The 14,633-nt window shown below is 37.4% G+C and overlaps 1 protein-coding gene across 7 annotated transcripts in view; it reads left to right on the forward strand.

Moving 5' to 3' along the window:
• RALGAPA2 (Ral GTPase activating protein catalytic subunit alpha 2) overlaps positions 1-14,633 on the forward strand; it is a 329,205-nt gene that overhangs the window by 65,761 nt on the left and 248,811 nt on the right. For all 7 annotated transcript variants that reach the window (XR_008552100.1, XR_008552101.1, XM_054695973.1 and 4 more), the window contains exons 5-9: positions 4,903-4,946; positions 8,126-8,303; positions 9,072-9,187; positions 10,103-10,241; positions 13,259-13,458. Coding sequence is in view for 5 of the 7 variants with exons in the window: in XM_054695973.1 (XP_054551948.1) it covers positions 4,903-4,946; positions 8,126-8,303; positions 9,072-9,187; positions 10,103-10,241; positions 13,259-13,458 (677 nt within the window). In the remaining 2 variants the exon portion in view is untranslated. The remainder of the gene's footprint in view (positions 1-4,902; positions 4,947-8,125; positions 8,304-9,071; positions 9,188-10,102; positions 10,242-13,258; positions 13,459-14,633) is intronic.

A 14,633-nucleotide genomic window follows, 5' to 3' on the forward strand; every position in this document is an offset into this window, starting at 1 on the left:
ATGAATACTGATGCAAATATCCTCAATAAAATTTTAGCTATCAGAATCCAGCAATGTATCCATAAGATAATTCACCACGACCAAGTAGGATTCATTCCAGGGACACAAGGATGGTTCAACATCCAAAAATCAATCAACGTTATCCAACACATCAACAAAAAGAAAGATAAAAACCATATGATAATATCAATAGTTGCCGAAAAAGCTTTCGACAGAGTGCACCACCCATTCATGATAAAAGCCCTTGAAATTCTTGGGATACAAGGAACATACCTCAACATCATAAAGGCCATTATATGACAAGCCAACAGCCAGTATCATTCTCAATGGTGAAAAGCTGAAAGCATTTCCAAGACAAGGATGTCCACTCTCACCACTGCTTTTCAATATAATACTGGAAGTCCTAGCCAGAGCAGTAAGACAAGAGAAAGACATACAAGGAATCCAAATAGGAAAAGAAGAAGTCAAATTATCACTATTTGCAGATGATATGATAAAATACATAGGGAACTCCAAAAACTCCACAGAAAAACTAATTCAACTCATCAATCAGTTCAGTAAAGTGGCAGGATACAAAATCAACACGCAAAAATCAGTAGCCTTCCTATACACAAACAATAAATCTGAAGAAGAAGAAATCAAAAAACCATCCCTTTTATTATCGAAACAAAAAAAAATCAAATACTTGGGAATAAATCTAACAAAAGAGGTAAAGGACCTATACAAAGAAAACTATAAAACACTGTTAAAAGAAATAGAAGAAGACACAAAGAAATGGAAAGACATCCTCTGCTCATGGATTGGAAGAATAAACATTATTAAAATGGCCATCCTACCAAAAGCAATATACAGATTCAATGCTATTCCAATAAAAATTCAATGTCATTCTTCAAAGAAATAGAACAATTATTGATGAAATTCATATGGAATCACCAAAAACCCCGAATAGCCAAAGCTCTCCTGAAAAAAAAAGAAGGGATGGAGGCATCACACTCCCAGACTTCAAACTATACTACAAAGCCATAATCATTAAACTGCATGGTATTGGACCAGGAACAGACACACAGACCAATGGAATCGAATAGAAAATCCAGAAATAAACTCACAGATTTATGGTCAACTAATCTTTGAAAAAGGAGCAAAGAATATGCATTGGAGCAAAGAAAGTTTGTTCAATAAATGGTGCTGGGAAAACTGGGTCGCTGCATGCAAAAGAATGAAGCTTGACTACTACCTAACACCATGCACAAAAACCAACTCAAAATGGATTAAAGAACTAGACATAAGACCTGATACCATAAAATACATAGAAGGAAATATAGGTGAAACACTACATGATATTCACATCAAAGGCATCTTTACAGACACATCACCCAGAGCAGTGATAGTGAAGGCAAAGATAAACAGCTGGGACTACATCACATTAAAGAGCTTCTGCACAGCAAAAGAGACAATAACAAAAACAAAGAGAAACCCCACCAAGTGGGAGAACATTTTTGCACACAACACTAATGATAAAGGACTGATCACAAAAATCTACAAAGAGCTGATGAGACACAACAAAAACAAAGAAAATAATCCAATCAAAAATGGGCAGAAGAGCTAAAAAGAAACTTCTCTGAAGAATAAATGCAAATAACCAACAGGCATATGAAAAAATGTTCAACATCACTTGTAATTAGGGAAATGCAAATCAAAACTACAATGAGATGCCATCTTACACCGGTGAGAATGGCACATATTAAAAAAACTAGCAACAAGAAATGTTGGCGAGGTTGTGGAGAAAAAGGAACTCATCTGCACTGTTGGTGGGAGTGCAAACTGGTCCAACCACTATGGAGAGCTGTGTGGAGATTTCTTGTCCTACTAAACATAGAGCTTCCATATGATCCAGCAATTCCACTCCTAGGTATTTACCCAAAGGACACAGAAACGTCAATTCCAAAGAACACCTGCACCCCTATGTTTATAGCAGCACTATTTACAATAGCTAAGCTTTGGAAACAGCCCAAATGCCCAAAAATAGATGACTGGATCAAGAAGATGTGGTACATATACACCATGGAATATTACTCAGCATTCAAAAAAGATAAACACATACAATTTGCAGCAACATGGATGGAGCTGGAAGGGATCATGCTCAGTGAAATAAGCCAGAAAGAAAAAGAAAAATACCGGATGGTCTCACATAGCAGGAATCTAGAAAACTTAAATAAGGGATCAGGAAAAAGAATAACTATAAGAAAGAAAATATCAAAATCAACAAACAACTATGAACCAGAGACACTTTATGGGGGGTGTGGGTAGGGTAAGTAGGGATTTGGGTCAAAATAAGGGGGTTGTAATTGTATGCGGAATATAAAAATAAAATTTAAATTAAAAAAATGAGATAACAATGTGGGTTTTGAAAATATTGATGAATTTATTATCATTAAAGCTAAGAAAATGAAAGTATAATAAAATCTGTGTTATAACTAAAACATTTAAACTGAGTGTTAATATACCTTGTTTTTGATTTTTCAATACTTTTTCAGCCACTTTAATCTGTGAAAAATATTAAACATGCATTCACACATATAGTTTTTGGAAATTAAAATAATAATTCCTAGTATGTATGCATTTAACTGGCATACATGTATCTGTCCATATAGATATATCCTATCGCAATTGTTGAGACTCTGGCTTTGTTTCTTAATGGAACATCACTTTGAAATTAAATGATAAAGTTAATGTAAAAATATCTTAATGAATGTATAGCTCAGGCAGATCTCTGAGCTACTTATTAGCAGTTCTCGTTTGGATGCCCTCTGCTCTGTGCCGCCCTTGTACATTTTTCTTTCTAATGTTGTTTATTTAAAAGGAGTTCTTTTGAAAATAGCTGATGCCCTATCTTATTGGAGAAGTGCTTTCCATATACCAGATGCTGTTCAAAGCATTCATGTATGCAATTCATTTAAATCTCTTTAGCAGTTCTTTGTGGTAGACACTGTTATTATTCCATTTTACAGATGAGAAAAATCAGGCATGGTGAAATTAAATAGCAGAGACCTGCATTGCTTAGTAAGCACAGAACCTGGATTGGAACCCTAGCAGTCTGGCTCCTGGTTCTGACTTACAGCTGCTAAATTATACTTCTTTTACATGTACAGAAGCCTCTGTACATGTAACAGAATGAAATAGTATCAATACTATCAGCAGTATATGTATTGATTTTTCTATTGCTGTTGTAACAAATTATCAGTTTAATTTTTAAAAAGTCAAGAACTTTTGATAGGTGTGGGTCAGGTACTTTGTATGTCACTTGGTATATCTGTTGTTTTAAGTATTTTCCTCATTATATAGGGAAGAATATATATAAGCAATTATGGGTAGGCTAAAAGTTACAAATAAAAATGTTGGACCCATTTTAAGGAGGGAAAAGACTGACAAGCCCCAGGACTCATACAAAATGACCAGGAGAAAGCACGTCTGAGAATGTACGTCAAGATGATGGATTTGCCAGATGTCTGGGATGAGAACTGTTTGTACAGATTTTATTCCAAGTCTTCTGGGAACTGAAGTGTCCACTGGCTCTGCCAACCATCCTCATAGGCTTAATGGTCCTCATAGGCTTAATGAAGCAAATATTAGACTGAGTCAGAACAGACTTTGTCCAAGAATGGATGAACATGAAGGGAAGAGACAAGGTACCAGGTTAAGTAAAGGAGTGGGATAAAATATTCCCATAAGCCCAGGTACTTAAACTTTAGCTGTGAGAGAGCCCAGTCCAGTAAATGTTGGCTCTAGACTGAAAATTGCTGGGTATGGTTTGGTGATTAGAGAGTGGAGGGAGGAGAGCACTTTCACTTTCTTTACTTAATCACAAACCATTAGTGATTTAGTGCTGGAACCTAGTCATGACAATGGTGAGTTTCCACTGAGCCACAGTGTGTTTTAAATACTAAAGCTGTTATATCACAGATTGTGTTCTGGCTAATGTATTCCTAATATGTATGCATTTAACTGGCATTCATGTATCTGTCTGTATAGATATAACCTATAGCAATTGTTGAGACCCTGACTCTGTTCTTCATGGAATATCACTTTGAAATTCACTGGTGGAGTAAATGTGATTTGACATCCAATTTTTAAATAATGCACAAAACTTTTCATTGAAGATCTATGTAATTTTTTTTTTCTAAAAAAAATTGGGAATAAAATTTCTCTTGTGAAATACTTCAATATATTTTCATTTGAAAAGATTACTTCCTTTTTCCATTTAGAGCCCATTTAGAGGCCAGGTATGAATTGGGGTTGCCAATTCATCTCCATAGGAGAACACAAACACGTTTAGAGAACAGTAGATGCTATGTTTTTAATCTTCGTAAGAGATTTTTCTAAAGACATGGGGCTGCAACACAAACATTTCTGCAGTTGACTGGTGTAGTTCTGAGTTAAACCTTGATTCCTTCTCCTTGACAGTGACCAAAGAGCACTGTTAGAGGATTTATTGGTGGACCACACCCATAAATGTGGTTGTCCTTGCAAGGAAAGAAACATGCCATCCTGAATATTTGTAAAATAGTCTTGAAAACTGTTTTGTGAGCAGTAGTTTTATATAATTTTAACTTTAATGAATGAAAATTCTTCATTTTTTATGCATGGCAAGAAATATTTGCACATAATCCACTATAGGTATTTAGTTTACCTTAGTATCATTGTGATGCTTTTAAAAGAATTTTGAAGAGTTTCACAGATATCCTTAAAATATCTCTTCTTCTTTGATGTTAGTTTGCTTCCCTTTTATTTTTAAAATTTATTTTTTGTCATAAGTACTTTTTTCTCTAAAAATTGTCTTTTGAAAATAAATCTTAAATATGCATTCATATATTCTGTTTCTAATGCATTGTTTTAAACTTTCAGGTTCAACTTTAAAGAAGCTTCTACACACTGGAAATTCTATTAAGGTACTTATTTAGATTAAAATGCAATGGCTTTTTTCATTACTCTAAAATTTATTAATGCCACAAACTGACAAAATTAGTCTATATTGAAAAAAATGTTTTATACAATGTAGTTTTTATTTTTAATTAAAAAAATATATGACAAATATTATTAGGATTCTTGTTCTTTTATCACAATTTGTTGGGCTAGACATTTTAAATATTTTTAGGAGAAACTGGAGTGGGATTCAGAGTTTAGAATCAGAGTTCTTATTTTGATTCTGCTGTGAACAGCTAAGGAAGCACAAGTGGGACACTAACTGCTCCAGTCTGCTTATCAGAAAAGGGAAGGGTTTGACCAGTCCCTTTTTAAAAAGTACTTAAAACAGTGCCAATAGTGGGGGACAGTGCACTGTCTGTGGGTTCTCACTCATGTGCTCAATTGCAAGACCACTCCGGCCCAGGGTAACATTGGGGTTTATTTAACAAATAAGATTGGGGAAACAAAAGTTTCTAAGGCCATAAGTGGTCATAAGCTGTTTTCACCCTAGAAAGTGTCTGCAGTGTCCAGTATTCCAAAATAAATGTTGCTCCCATCAATGAGGGTCTGGAGCTGGAGGCACACCAGTAAACAGTAAAACAGTGGCTAGGAGCCAGCTCATTGTGGTAGCTGGAGCTGCTCACAGTTGTGGCTGCTGATGTGACACTACAGCAGCCCATAGCAGCAGTCTGAAGGCTGAGCTGAACCGTACTGGGCACTGGACTGTACAGTGCTGGATTCAATGGCACCGGAATTGGTGCCAGAGAACCAGAGATCGTGGACAGCTCTTTGTGAGATGTTAGCATATACCAACAGTGAGCAGCTTCTTGAGGCACTGGGTTGAGGTCAACAATGCTCATTGTAGGTGTTATCAGAGGCAGGATTGGAGGCAAGTGTAGCAGCTGGGTCTCTCTGAAGACTTATGGAGGTCTGGAACTGTACGGAGGCCTGGTGAATCCCATGGAGGTTATCTGCTTGATATTTCTCTCTCTTCAGAGACCATCTGATGAATTCTTCCATTTTGAAGGTGGTCCACTGATTGCTTCCTCTTTGAAGGTGGTCTGAGGCAGGCTGCTGACTGACTCAAGCCGAAACTTGCTTTGTCTTATATCCTCTTCAGGGTACCACAACCTACAAACCTAATTCCTCTGTTTTCAATACTAAGCATCTGATTGGACCATTTAGCACCAAACAGTTTGCTTTCCATTTTTAATCCAAATAATTAATTCAAGGTTGAATGACAGCTGGAGAGAGCTCAAACTTGACTGTCTATTGCACTCAAACCTGATTGGGTCATTTAGGATCCTGGAGCCAGATGTTAATGGGAAAAACCTAGCCCTGCCTAGACCAGCCTGTGTTCTTGCCTGTGGACTCTGGGGAACGATGGCCAGAGCTGATCTTGCTGGGTCCAGGGGAGGGAGTACATAGGCGGCTGGCTGAGGTTGACTTGCTCAGCCCCAGCAAAGCTGCCTTGCCCTGTGGTCTCTGGGCACTCAGAGATATAGTTACAGTTTTATGACAGAATGCATATTTTAATGGAATGGTTTTATAGGTAAAATTTATCACTTTACTCCTTTTATTATTTGTCTTATTTGTATTTAGTTAAATATAATTGACATAATAATTGTAGACTTCTGATAGAATTTTGTAGAAACTTTCCTTTTGTTAAATTTAATATAATTTGACTAGGTATACATAGAGCTGTAAACTGAATGTATTCAGCAACATTGCCACTCATTTTATTTGCTTAGGAGGCACACTGGCTTATGTAGAGGAGAGGTGGCATTGGTGATCTTGTCTGGAAATGCACCATAGAATCCACTAGCTAATGCTGGTAGCACTGTCACCAGAAAGGATGTCTGTCTTGGTGTATTTAACTTTTATGGAACATCAACCAAGCCCTTTCTTTTCTTTCTATTTTTTTTTGGGGGGGGGATGGTGGTGGGTAGTGCTCTTCCCCTCCTGTTTCATTACCTGCAGAGCCTCATGCTTTGGAAGTCAGAACTACATTGGTGTAAGTAAAGGAAGGTCAGGCAGTCTCTCAGTTGCCTACATTTGGAGATCACTAGATCTTTCAGTTGTGCCTGACATATAAAAAATTTAACTTCTCTAATTGCTGTCATCTTTCCAGTCATTTAGGAATATAGATATGGAGGTACCTGTGTTTAGGAAATCTAGGAGTTGGATGAAGTTGAAAGTAAGTGTGGAGAAAGAAAAAGGACACATCTACCCATGTTGATGTTTTCTGTCAGGAGATACTGACCGTCCAGAGCATGGCCACAGTATTGGAGAAGATAGAATAGAGACACAAGAATGGTAGCCAGAGAGCTACTCTATTCCTATTGAGCTAGGTCTTTATGGTCTAATTTAGTTCTAAATGTTCTGATTTTCAAGAACATTATGCATGTGCATATTGTAATGACTTGATGAAAATTCTGTTCAAAGTCAATATAAAATTTGAAGGAAGATTACCTTTGCATGGTTTTCATGGATAATTGAATGTTGCTGATACGGATCTTATAGAATAAAATATTATTTGAAAGAAATATATGGAGTTTACTAAGTAATTCCTCTAATAGTCTTTTGTAGTAAATTCTATTATCAGCCTTATTTTACAGAGGGGAGACTAAAGTATAGAGAAGTTTATTGATTCTCCAAAGGTCTAGCTAAGCCAAAAAGTGCAAAGCCTGCATATGAACCTGGGCACTCTGACTTCAGAATCTAAACTCTTAACCCCTGTGCTACATTACAGTATCTTTGCCACTTGACATTAAGAAGTTGGTGTAGGGCCTCCCCTGGTGGCACAGGCGGTTCAGTACAGTGCTGTGAAGCTGTCCGCAGCCTCTGCAGTACTGGTTGGATTCTGGCCGGCTGGCAGGCAAGGGTCCCACATGGTGTGGCAGACCTCTCCTGTCTCACCCTCTGCTCCCCTCAGCAGTGTATTTCATCGGTCTGCCTGTTCTGTTCCCTGCTCTGTCTCTGGTGAATCCTCTCACCCTCCTCTGAATCTGGCCTGTACCCCGGTTCTTGTATAAATAAATAAATAAATCTTTTAAAAAAAAGTTGGTATGGTACTTTAATAATATCTTTTACGTCTAGTTTTCCTTTTCTCAGAACTTATGTATAAGTTTTTAATTTCGTTGCCTTAATTTTTTGTTTTTAGATAAGATGTGAAGGAATCAGGCTATTTCTTTTGTGGCTTCAAGCACTGCAGACAAACTGCGCAGAAGAACAGGTGCTGATTTTTGCTTGCCTTGTGCCGGGTTTCCCAGCAATCATATCATCCAAAGGCCCCTGTACGCTGGAGACACTCATCAATCCTAGCCCTAGTGTAGCTGATGGTGAGTAGTGTCAGTAGATCTTAAAGTTGAAATTACATTGAGAAATTCATTGGTTTGTCGTTTTCTTGAATAAAAATCTTGATTTCATAGGGGGGTTCTACATGGGAATTATTCTCAAGAGGAATTATTCTACTGTTCATATTCATAATAGATTCTTACAAACTATAGAATTTAAAGACATCAAAGGCATATTTTATGTGAAATTGTGAAATGATGACAGGAGAAATTTACCGATGTGGTTGGAAACAGGAATGGAAGGGAGGAGATAATGGGAAATACAGATACACTGTATGGCTGAAGTGTTTTGTGGCTGTTGAGATTTGAATTACCATCCAAAATGCTCCTGTGTATTGTCCTCATCCACAATCCATGTATCTATTGTTTCATACATGGACATTCATCTTTTTTCCCCAGGTTCTTTTGCCAGGTGTATGTTTACATGTTTACATGTATGTTTACACAGGACAGAGTGGCTGCATGGAATTATTAATGGCAGCCATTTGTGTCCTTTTGAGTTTTCAAGGAACTTACTCTTAGAGTCATTGATTTATTACTGCATATCATTGACAGGTATTTGATCTTAGGCTGGCCAAAACAGAATTTAAAAGGGAAAAGAATGGTCTAGTGGATGAGGTGACCTTGTGGGCATCTGTTCCATGTTTCCAAGCCCTTCATGCACACTAGCTTGGAGTTCCATGTACCAGTTCTATTGCATGCATGGGTAGATGTATTTTGATGGAGGTTGTTTTCAAATTTTCTTCTCTACAGCAAAGATATATCCAGAGGAAATCTCTCCACTCTTGCCCACTGTATCAGGGGAAAAGATCCCTGAGGACCAAACATGCTTTTTCCTTCAAATACTGTTGAAATATATGGTTATTCAGGTAAGAGCAAAATCATAGATCATTTGGTGGTCGTCTTATTTTCAATAAGAAAGAGAAAAATTTCCTCTTTTTTTCCTGTACATCCATATTTTTTGTTTTACCTTTTCCTATGAGGTGATTTTATGTGATATTTCACTAAATACGGAGTATGTGCAATTATTAGGTCGTTGCAGCAAAGACCAGGCATATGTACTCTTTCATGTACCTGTGTTTTAAACTATTTTTGTCTCTTTAGACTTTCCCTACCTCTGATCTCTATATTAGCAAAGAAACACTGTGTGTGTGTATGGGGGGAATTAGTCCCAGATGCTGAGGGTGTATCAGGGATAGGTAATACAGGCAGAGAGATTTGATCAAAAGCTATGTAATTATCTCACCATAGTATAAACATGTCTTCTTTAGATTATGCGTTCCTTTCCCTTATGTTTATCAACTCAATACAGAACCAAAATCATTAGTTCATGATTTAAGTAAATAATTTATTATGGCTTTTGATACATATATTTCAGAACATTGATATGGATAGAAAAAAGCTACTGATCTTTTTCTCTCAATGCTTTTTTCTCCCTGAGTTCTTCTCAGTATAGTCTAGTCTCTGTCCTCTTCAGAACTGCCACGTCTCTTTCCTTACCTCATGTTCTGTCATGTCACTGCTGAGATAAATTTTGGGTGACTTTCTTCAATTCTTAATGAAAATGCTGTTTTTATCATAGTTACTATTTGTTATAAATAGTTTTGTCATTATTTTGTCATTTTTTGAGTTTTAAGATAGTTTCTTTACGTAGTTGTCAATATTATTTGTCAAGTTTTAATTTATTTAGGATAGGAATTTTAATAATTTAACCGCAATTTAGCTTACTGAGAATTTACTTGAACTCTAAATGTACATGTTTTCTTTTCACATATTACCTAAAGGCTGCAAGCTTGGAGTGGAAGAATAGGGAGAATCAAGATACTGGTTTCAAATTTCTTTTTACATTGTTTCGAAAGTATTATCTTCCTCATTTATTTCCATCATTTACTAAATTAACAAACATCTACAAACCTGTACTTGGTAAGTATTGATTGAACCTTGGATGGAAGATGTCCACAGGGAAGCTGTATTGTCTCTTTCAAAGTGATCTTTGTTTATTTATAAGTAAAATAGTTGTTTCCGTCTTTAATAACTTTATTGTGAGAGGTTTCACTTCCTAATAAATGATATTATTTGTGCAACTAAGATGTATCATAATTTAAAATAATAAAGGGGAACCATGTTTTCTACACTAAGAAATTATTTGAAAACAAATGCCCCCTCATCCCCAATCCTCAAAATTCTGAACTCAGAGATACAGAGAATAGGTGATTGCCAATGTTGTGTGTGTGTATGTGTGTGTGTGTGTGTGTGTGTGTGTGTGTGTGTGTGTGTAGATTTAGGAAGGGTGGTCAAAAGGTACAAACTTCCAATTATAAAAGAAATGAATCATGGGAATGTAATCTATAATACTGACTATAGTTAAAAATAGTACTGTGCTTCATATTTGAAATTTGCTCATAGAGTAAATCTTTGAAAGTCTTCATCACAAGAGAAAAAGTTTCTCTAAACTAGGTATGTGGACAGTGTTAACCAGTATAAATATTGCATCGATATGTGGCACTTCTGAAACTGGTGTAATGTTATTTATCAATTATTAATATATCTCAATTTAAAAAATGGAATTAATTTAAAAAAAGAATTTAAAATGTATAATGATTTCTGTATTTTTTTTTTAATTTTCAGTCGCCACCTTTTTTTTTTTAAGATTTATTTATTTATGCATACAAGAGCTGAGGTACAGGTCAGAGGTGTGCGGGGTGAGAAGATTCACCAGAGACAGAGCAGGGAATAGAACAGAGGCAGATCAACTGAAGTACACTGAGGAGGGGAGCAGTGGGCAAGTCAGGAGAGATCTGCTGCTCCAGGTGGGTTGCTCCCTGGCCCACCGGGGATTGAATTCATGCTGCAGAGGCTGCAGACAGCTTCACAGGCTATGTCTTAACCCCTTGCACCACCAGGGAGGCCCTATATTAAAAATATTTTAATGTAAAAAATTTTGCATTTCCTGTAGTCTTTCCTCATGGGTGGTGGGGTTAGTAACCTTACTGATCTTGATCAGTGGCTAGGTACACCAGCCTCAGCCATGCAGCTACCCATAGTATGCCCTTCTGTTATTCTGAATATTCCCTCTTACAGCTACCACTGACCACTGCTTATACAGATGCATAGTTTTGAGTGATTGGGTAATCTAGGAATAGGAATCCCCAGAGGGGCAGGAAATGTGGGTGTTTATAATTTAGCTACTAAAAGTGTCTGTCTTTGAGAAATGAGGCCTCACCGAACTGAAGCATCCTTAGTGTGGGGAGGGAGAGGGTCAAATCTTCTCTCTTTATTTGTTAGAACAGATGAAATTAATTCAAATGAAAAATAAGAACAGTTTTAAAGGGGGGAAAACCATTTTTACTAATATGAACAACTACTTAGTCTGTCTGCCTGTGAGTATACATGTATGTACAAGGGCAAGGAAAGAGCAGCTGAAGTTTGGTACATTTAGAAGGATGGCAGTACTGGCTTTGGGGGTATTAGAACATGTATTTTATTTGTTATATATATGTGTATATATTTTTTAAGGCTTATTTTTGATATTATAAGTAGTCTAAATTCATTGTAGAAAACATGGTATATTATTAAGATTCCTAGGTTAAAAATTATTTGTGGGGCCTCCTTGGTGGTGCAGGGATTAAAGTTAGCGCTGTCAAGCTATTGGCAGCCATTGCAGCATGAGTTCGATCCCTGGCCAGGGAGCTGACCCACTTGGCGAGGCAGACCTCTCCTGTCTTGCCCACTGGTCCTCTCGGTAGTGTATTTCAGTAGATCTGTCTGTTCTGCTCCCCACTCTGTCTCTGGTGAGTTCTCTCACCCCCTGCACCTTTGGCCTGCACCCCAGTTCTTGTATGTATAAATAAAAAATAAATCTTGGCCTCCCCTGGTGGCACAGTGGTTGAGTGCTGGGCTGTGAAGCTGCCCGCAGCCTCTGCAGCACCGGTTCGATCCCCGGCCTCCGTGGAGGGTCCCACATGGCTCACAGATCTCTCCTGACTTGCCCACTGCTCCCCTCCTCAGTGTACTTCGGTTGATCTGCCTCTGTTCTATTCCCTGCTCTGTCTCTGGTGAATCTTCTCACCCCGCACACCTCTGACCTGTACCTCAGCTCTTGTATGCATAAATAAATAAATCTTTAAAAAAAAAAATCTTAAAAAAGAAGTCATGGTTTTTTGTTTTTTTTTTTTAAATTTATTTGTGGAGAGTTTTTCTGCCTCATACAGGTACCTGCAGGTAATAAAAATGGGTAAAAAAGTTGGACTGAAAGCAAGTAGCATATCAAATCCAATACTATATAATTTTAATATTGATTATTAAAATTTGAAGAATGAGAAATGAACTTATTAATTCTTTGGAAATGGTAGTATCTGATACCTCAAAGATGAAACTAGACTGTCTGCTTTCTATTAAACAAAAAATACCTTAAAGTGATTTTGTTTCTTTGGATTCATCTAAAGGGAAATGGATATAAAATCAAGATTCATTGGAGTTCATCAGTGTAATGTTAGATGTTAAAACCCTAAGATTGATGAAAAATGTCTAATATATATGCTTTCCCCCCCTAAAAAATATACATGCTTTTATATTTATTCTAGTTATAAGATTAAATTTGGTGTTTCATTTGTGTGAATTTTTACCACTGTATAGTCTATATACTGTACTATACTCTTATGTTAACTTCTCAAATTTTATAAAAAGATAAAAAACTAGCTTAGTTTTGTCTAGATTTATATCATATTAGTATGTAAACAGTAGCAAACACTTTTTGATCAGATGATGGAGTCATAAATAAGCTTACCAAAATAGCCATTTTTAAATCATTTTAAATTCTTTAATCTTAATGATAAGTCAAATGACCAAATATATGTCTTTCTAATTGGAAACTGAAAGATTGTAGGGGTTTCATAGTATTCAGATTTGCTAACCCGGTCATGTGTTCTTTCTTCTGCCAGATATCCCTCATTTCAGACCAAAGCCAGTGTACATTACTACAACTCGAGACAATGAAAACATTTACAGTACAAAAATTCCTTACATGGCAGCTCGTGTTGTTTTTATTAAGTGGATTGTAACTTTCTTTTTGGAAAAAAAGTATCTAACTGCAGCACAGAACACTAAAAATGGAGTTGATGTATTGCCTAAAATCATACAGGTATGTCATTCATCATCTTTTTCATCTCTTAATTCTTATGTAATAATACACCCTGACATATACCAAAGTTATTGATTATTAGTGTTGTTTCTCATAGGTTGTTGATTCTGGAGACTCAGTTTTATTAGAATCTTTTGTAGTGCTCAGGTTTGGAGGAAGCTGAGTTAAAAGCATTAGCTTTGCTCTTATGGCATTGTCATGACTAGGTAATATTGAAGAGGTGAAGAAGGCATTTTGAGACAATAACTCATAGTAATTCCTGGCTCCCTCTCCTTTGTCTTCTTTTGTTCAAGTACCAGTGACCTTTGAACATAAGACCAGGGGCCTGTCTTGCCTTCACCAACCTTCAGGACCTGCAAAGTCCTGAGGAGTCATGCAGGTGGTCCATGGAAGGGACCTGTGGGAATTGCCAAGTGCCCTCTGGACACAGCAAGGAGTGTCTGGATCATCAACTCAGGATTTGGGAGTTGTTGTTGAACCATGACAGACTCCCTGGAAGAGAAGACTACTTCTCTCCAAGGTCTTTGGTCAAGACTTTTTCTTATAGGTCTTATGGTGCCTTTTCTCTATTGCTGGGCTTGGTCAGACTCAAACAGGGCTTTCCTAATAGACTGCATTGCTGGACTTTGTTCAGTTAGAGCACCATCACTGTGGAAGTCAGACAGTAACTAGTTTACTGGAGGACTGTGATTTTGTGTGCTTTCTTTTTTTTTTTTTTTAATATTTATTTATTTATACAAGCACTGGATACAGTCAGAAACGCGGGAGGGTGAGAGAATTCACCAGAGCCAGAGCGGGGGGCAGAGCAGGCAGAAGGACTGACGTACACTGCTGAGGGGAGCAGTGGGCGGCAGGAGAGGTCTGCGCGCCATGTGGGACCCTCCTCCAGTGGCTGGGGAGCAGCCGGGGATCTAACCAGTGCTGCAGAGGCTGCGGGCAGCTTCGCAACCCAGCGCTCAACCGCTGCGCCACCGGGGAGGCCCTTGTGTGCTTTCTTTTGTTGTCCCCAAAACTGGAATAGAAAGTATGGTCTACCTGAGGGTAATTACTACCTTGTTGGAGGACCACCAAACTAAGGTCCAGAGCACATGGTCCTTTTGTGAGAATAGACTGAAGAACTAGAGGAGATATTTGTTTCCTTGCAGCAAGTATGACTGCCAAGAATAATGAAAGAT

Source organism: Talpa occidentalis, unplaced genomic scaffold (assembly GCF_014898055.3).
Source record: "Talpa occidentalis isolate TD23 unplaced genomic scaffold, MPIMG_talOcc4v2.1 talOcc4.10, whole genome shotgun sequence".
NCBI classification, from domain to species: Eukaryota; Metazoa; Chordata; class Mammalia; order Eulipotyphla; family Talpidae; genus Talpa; species Talpa occidentalis.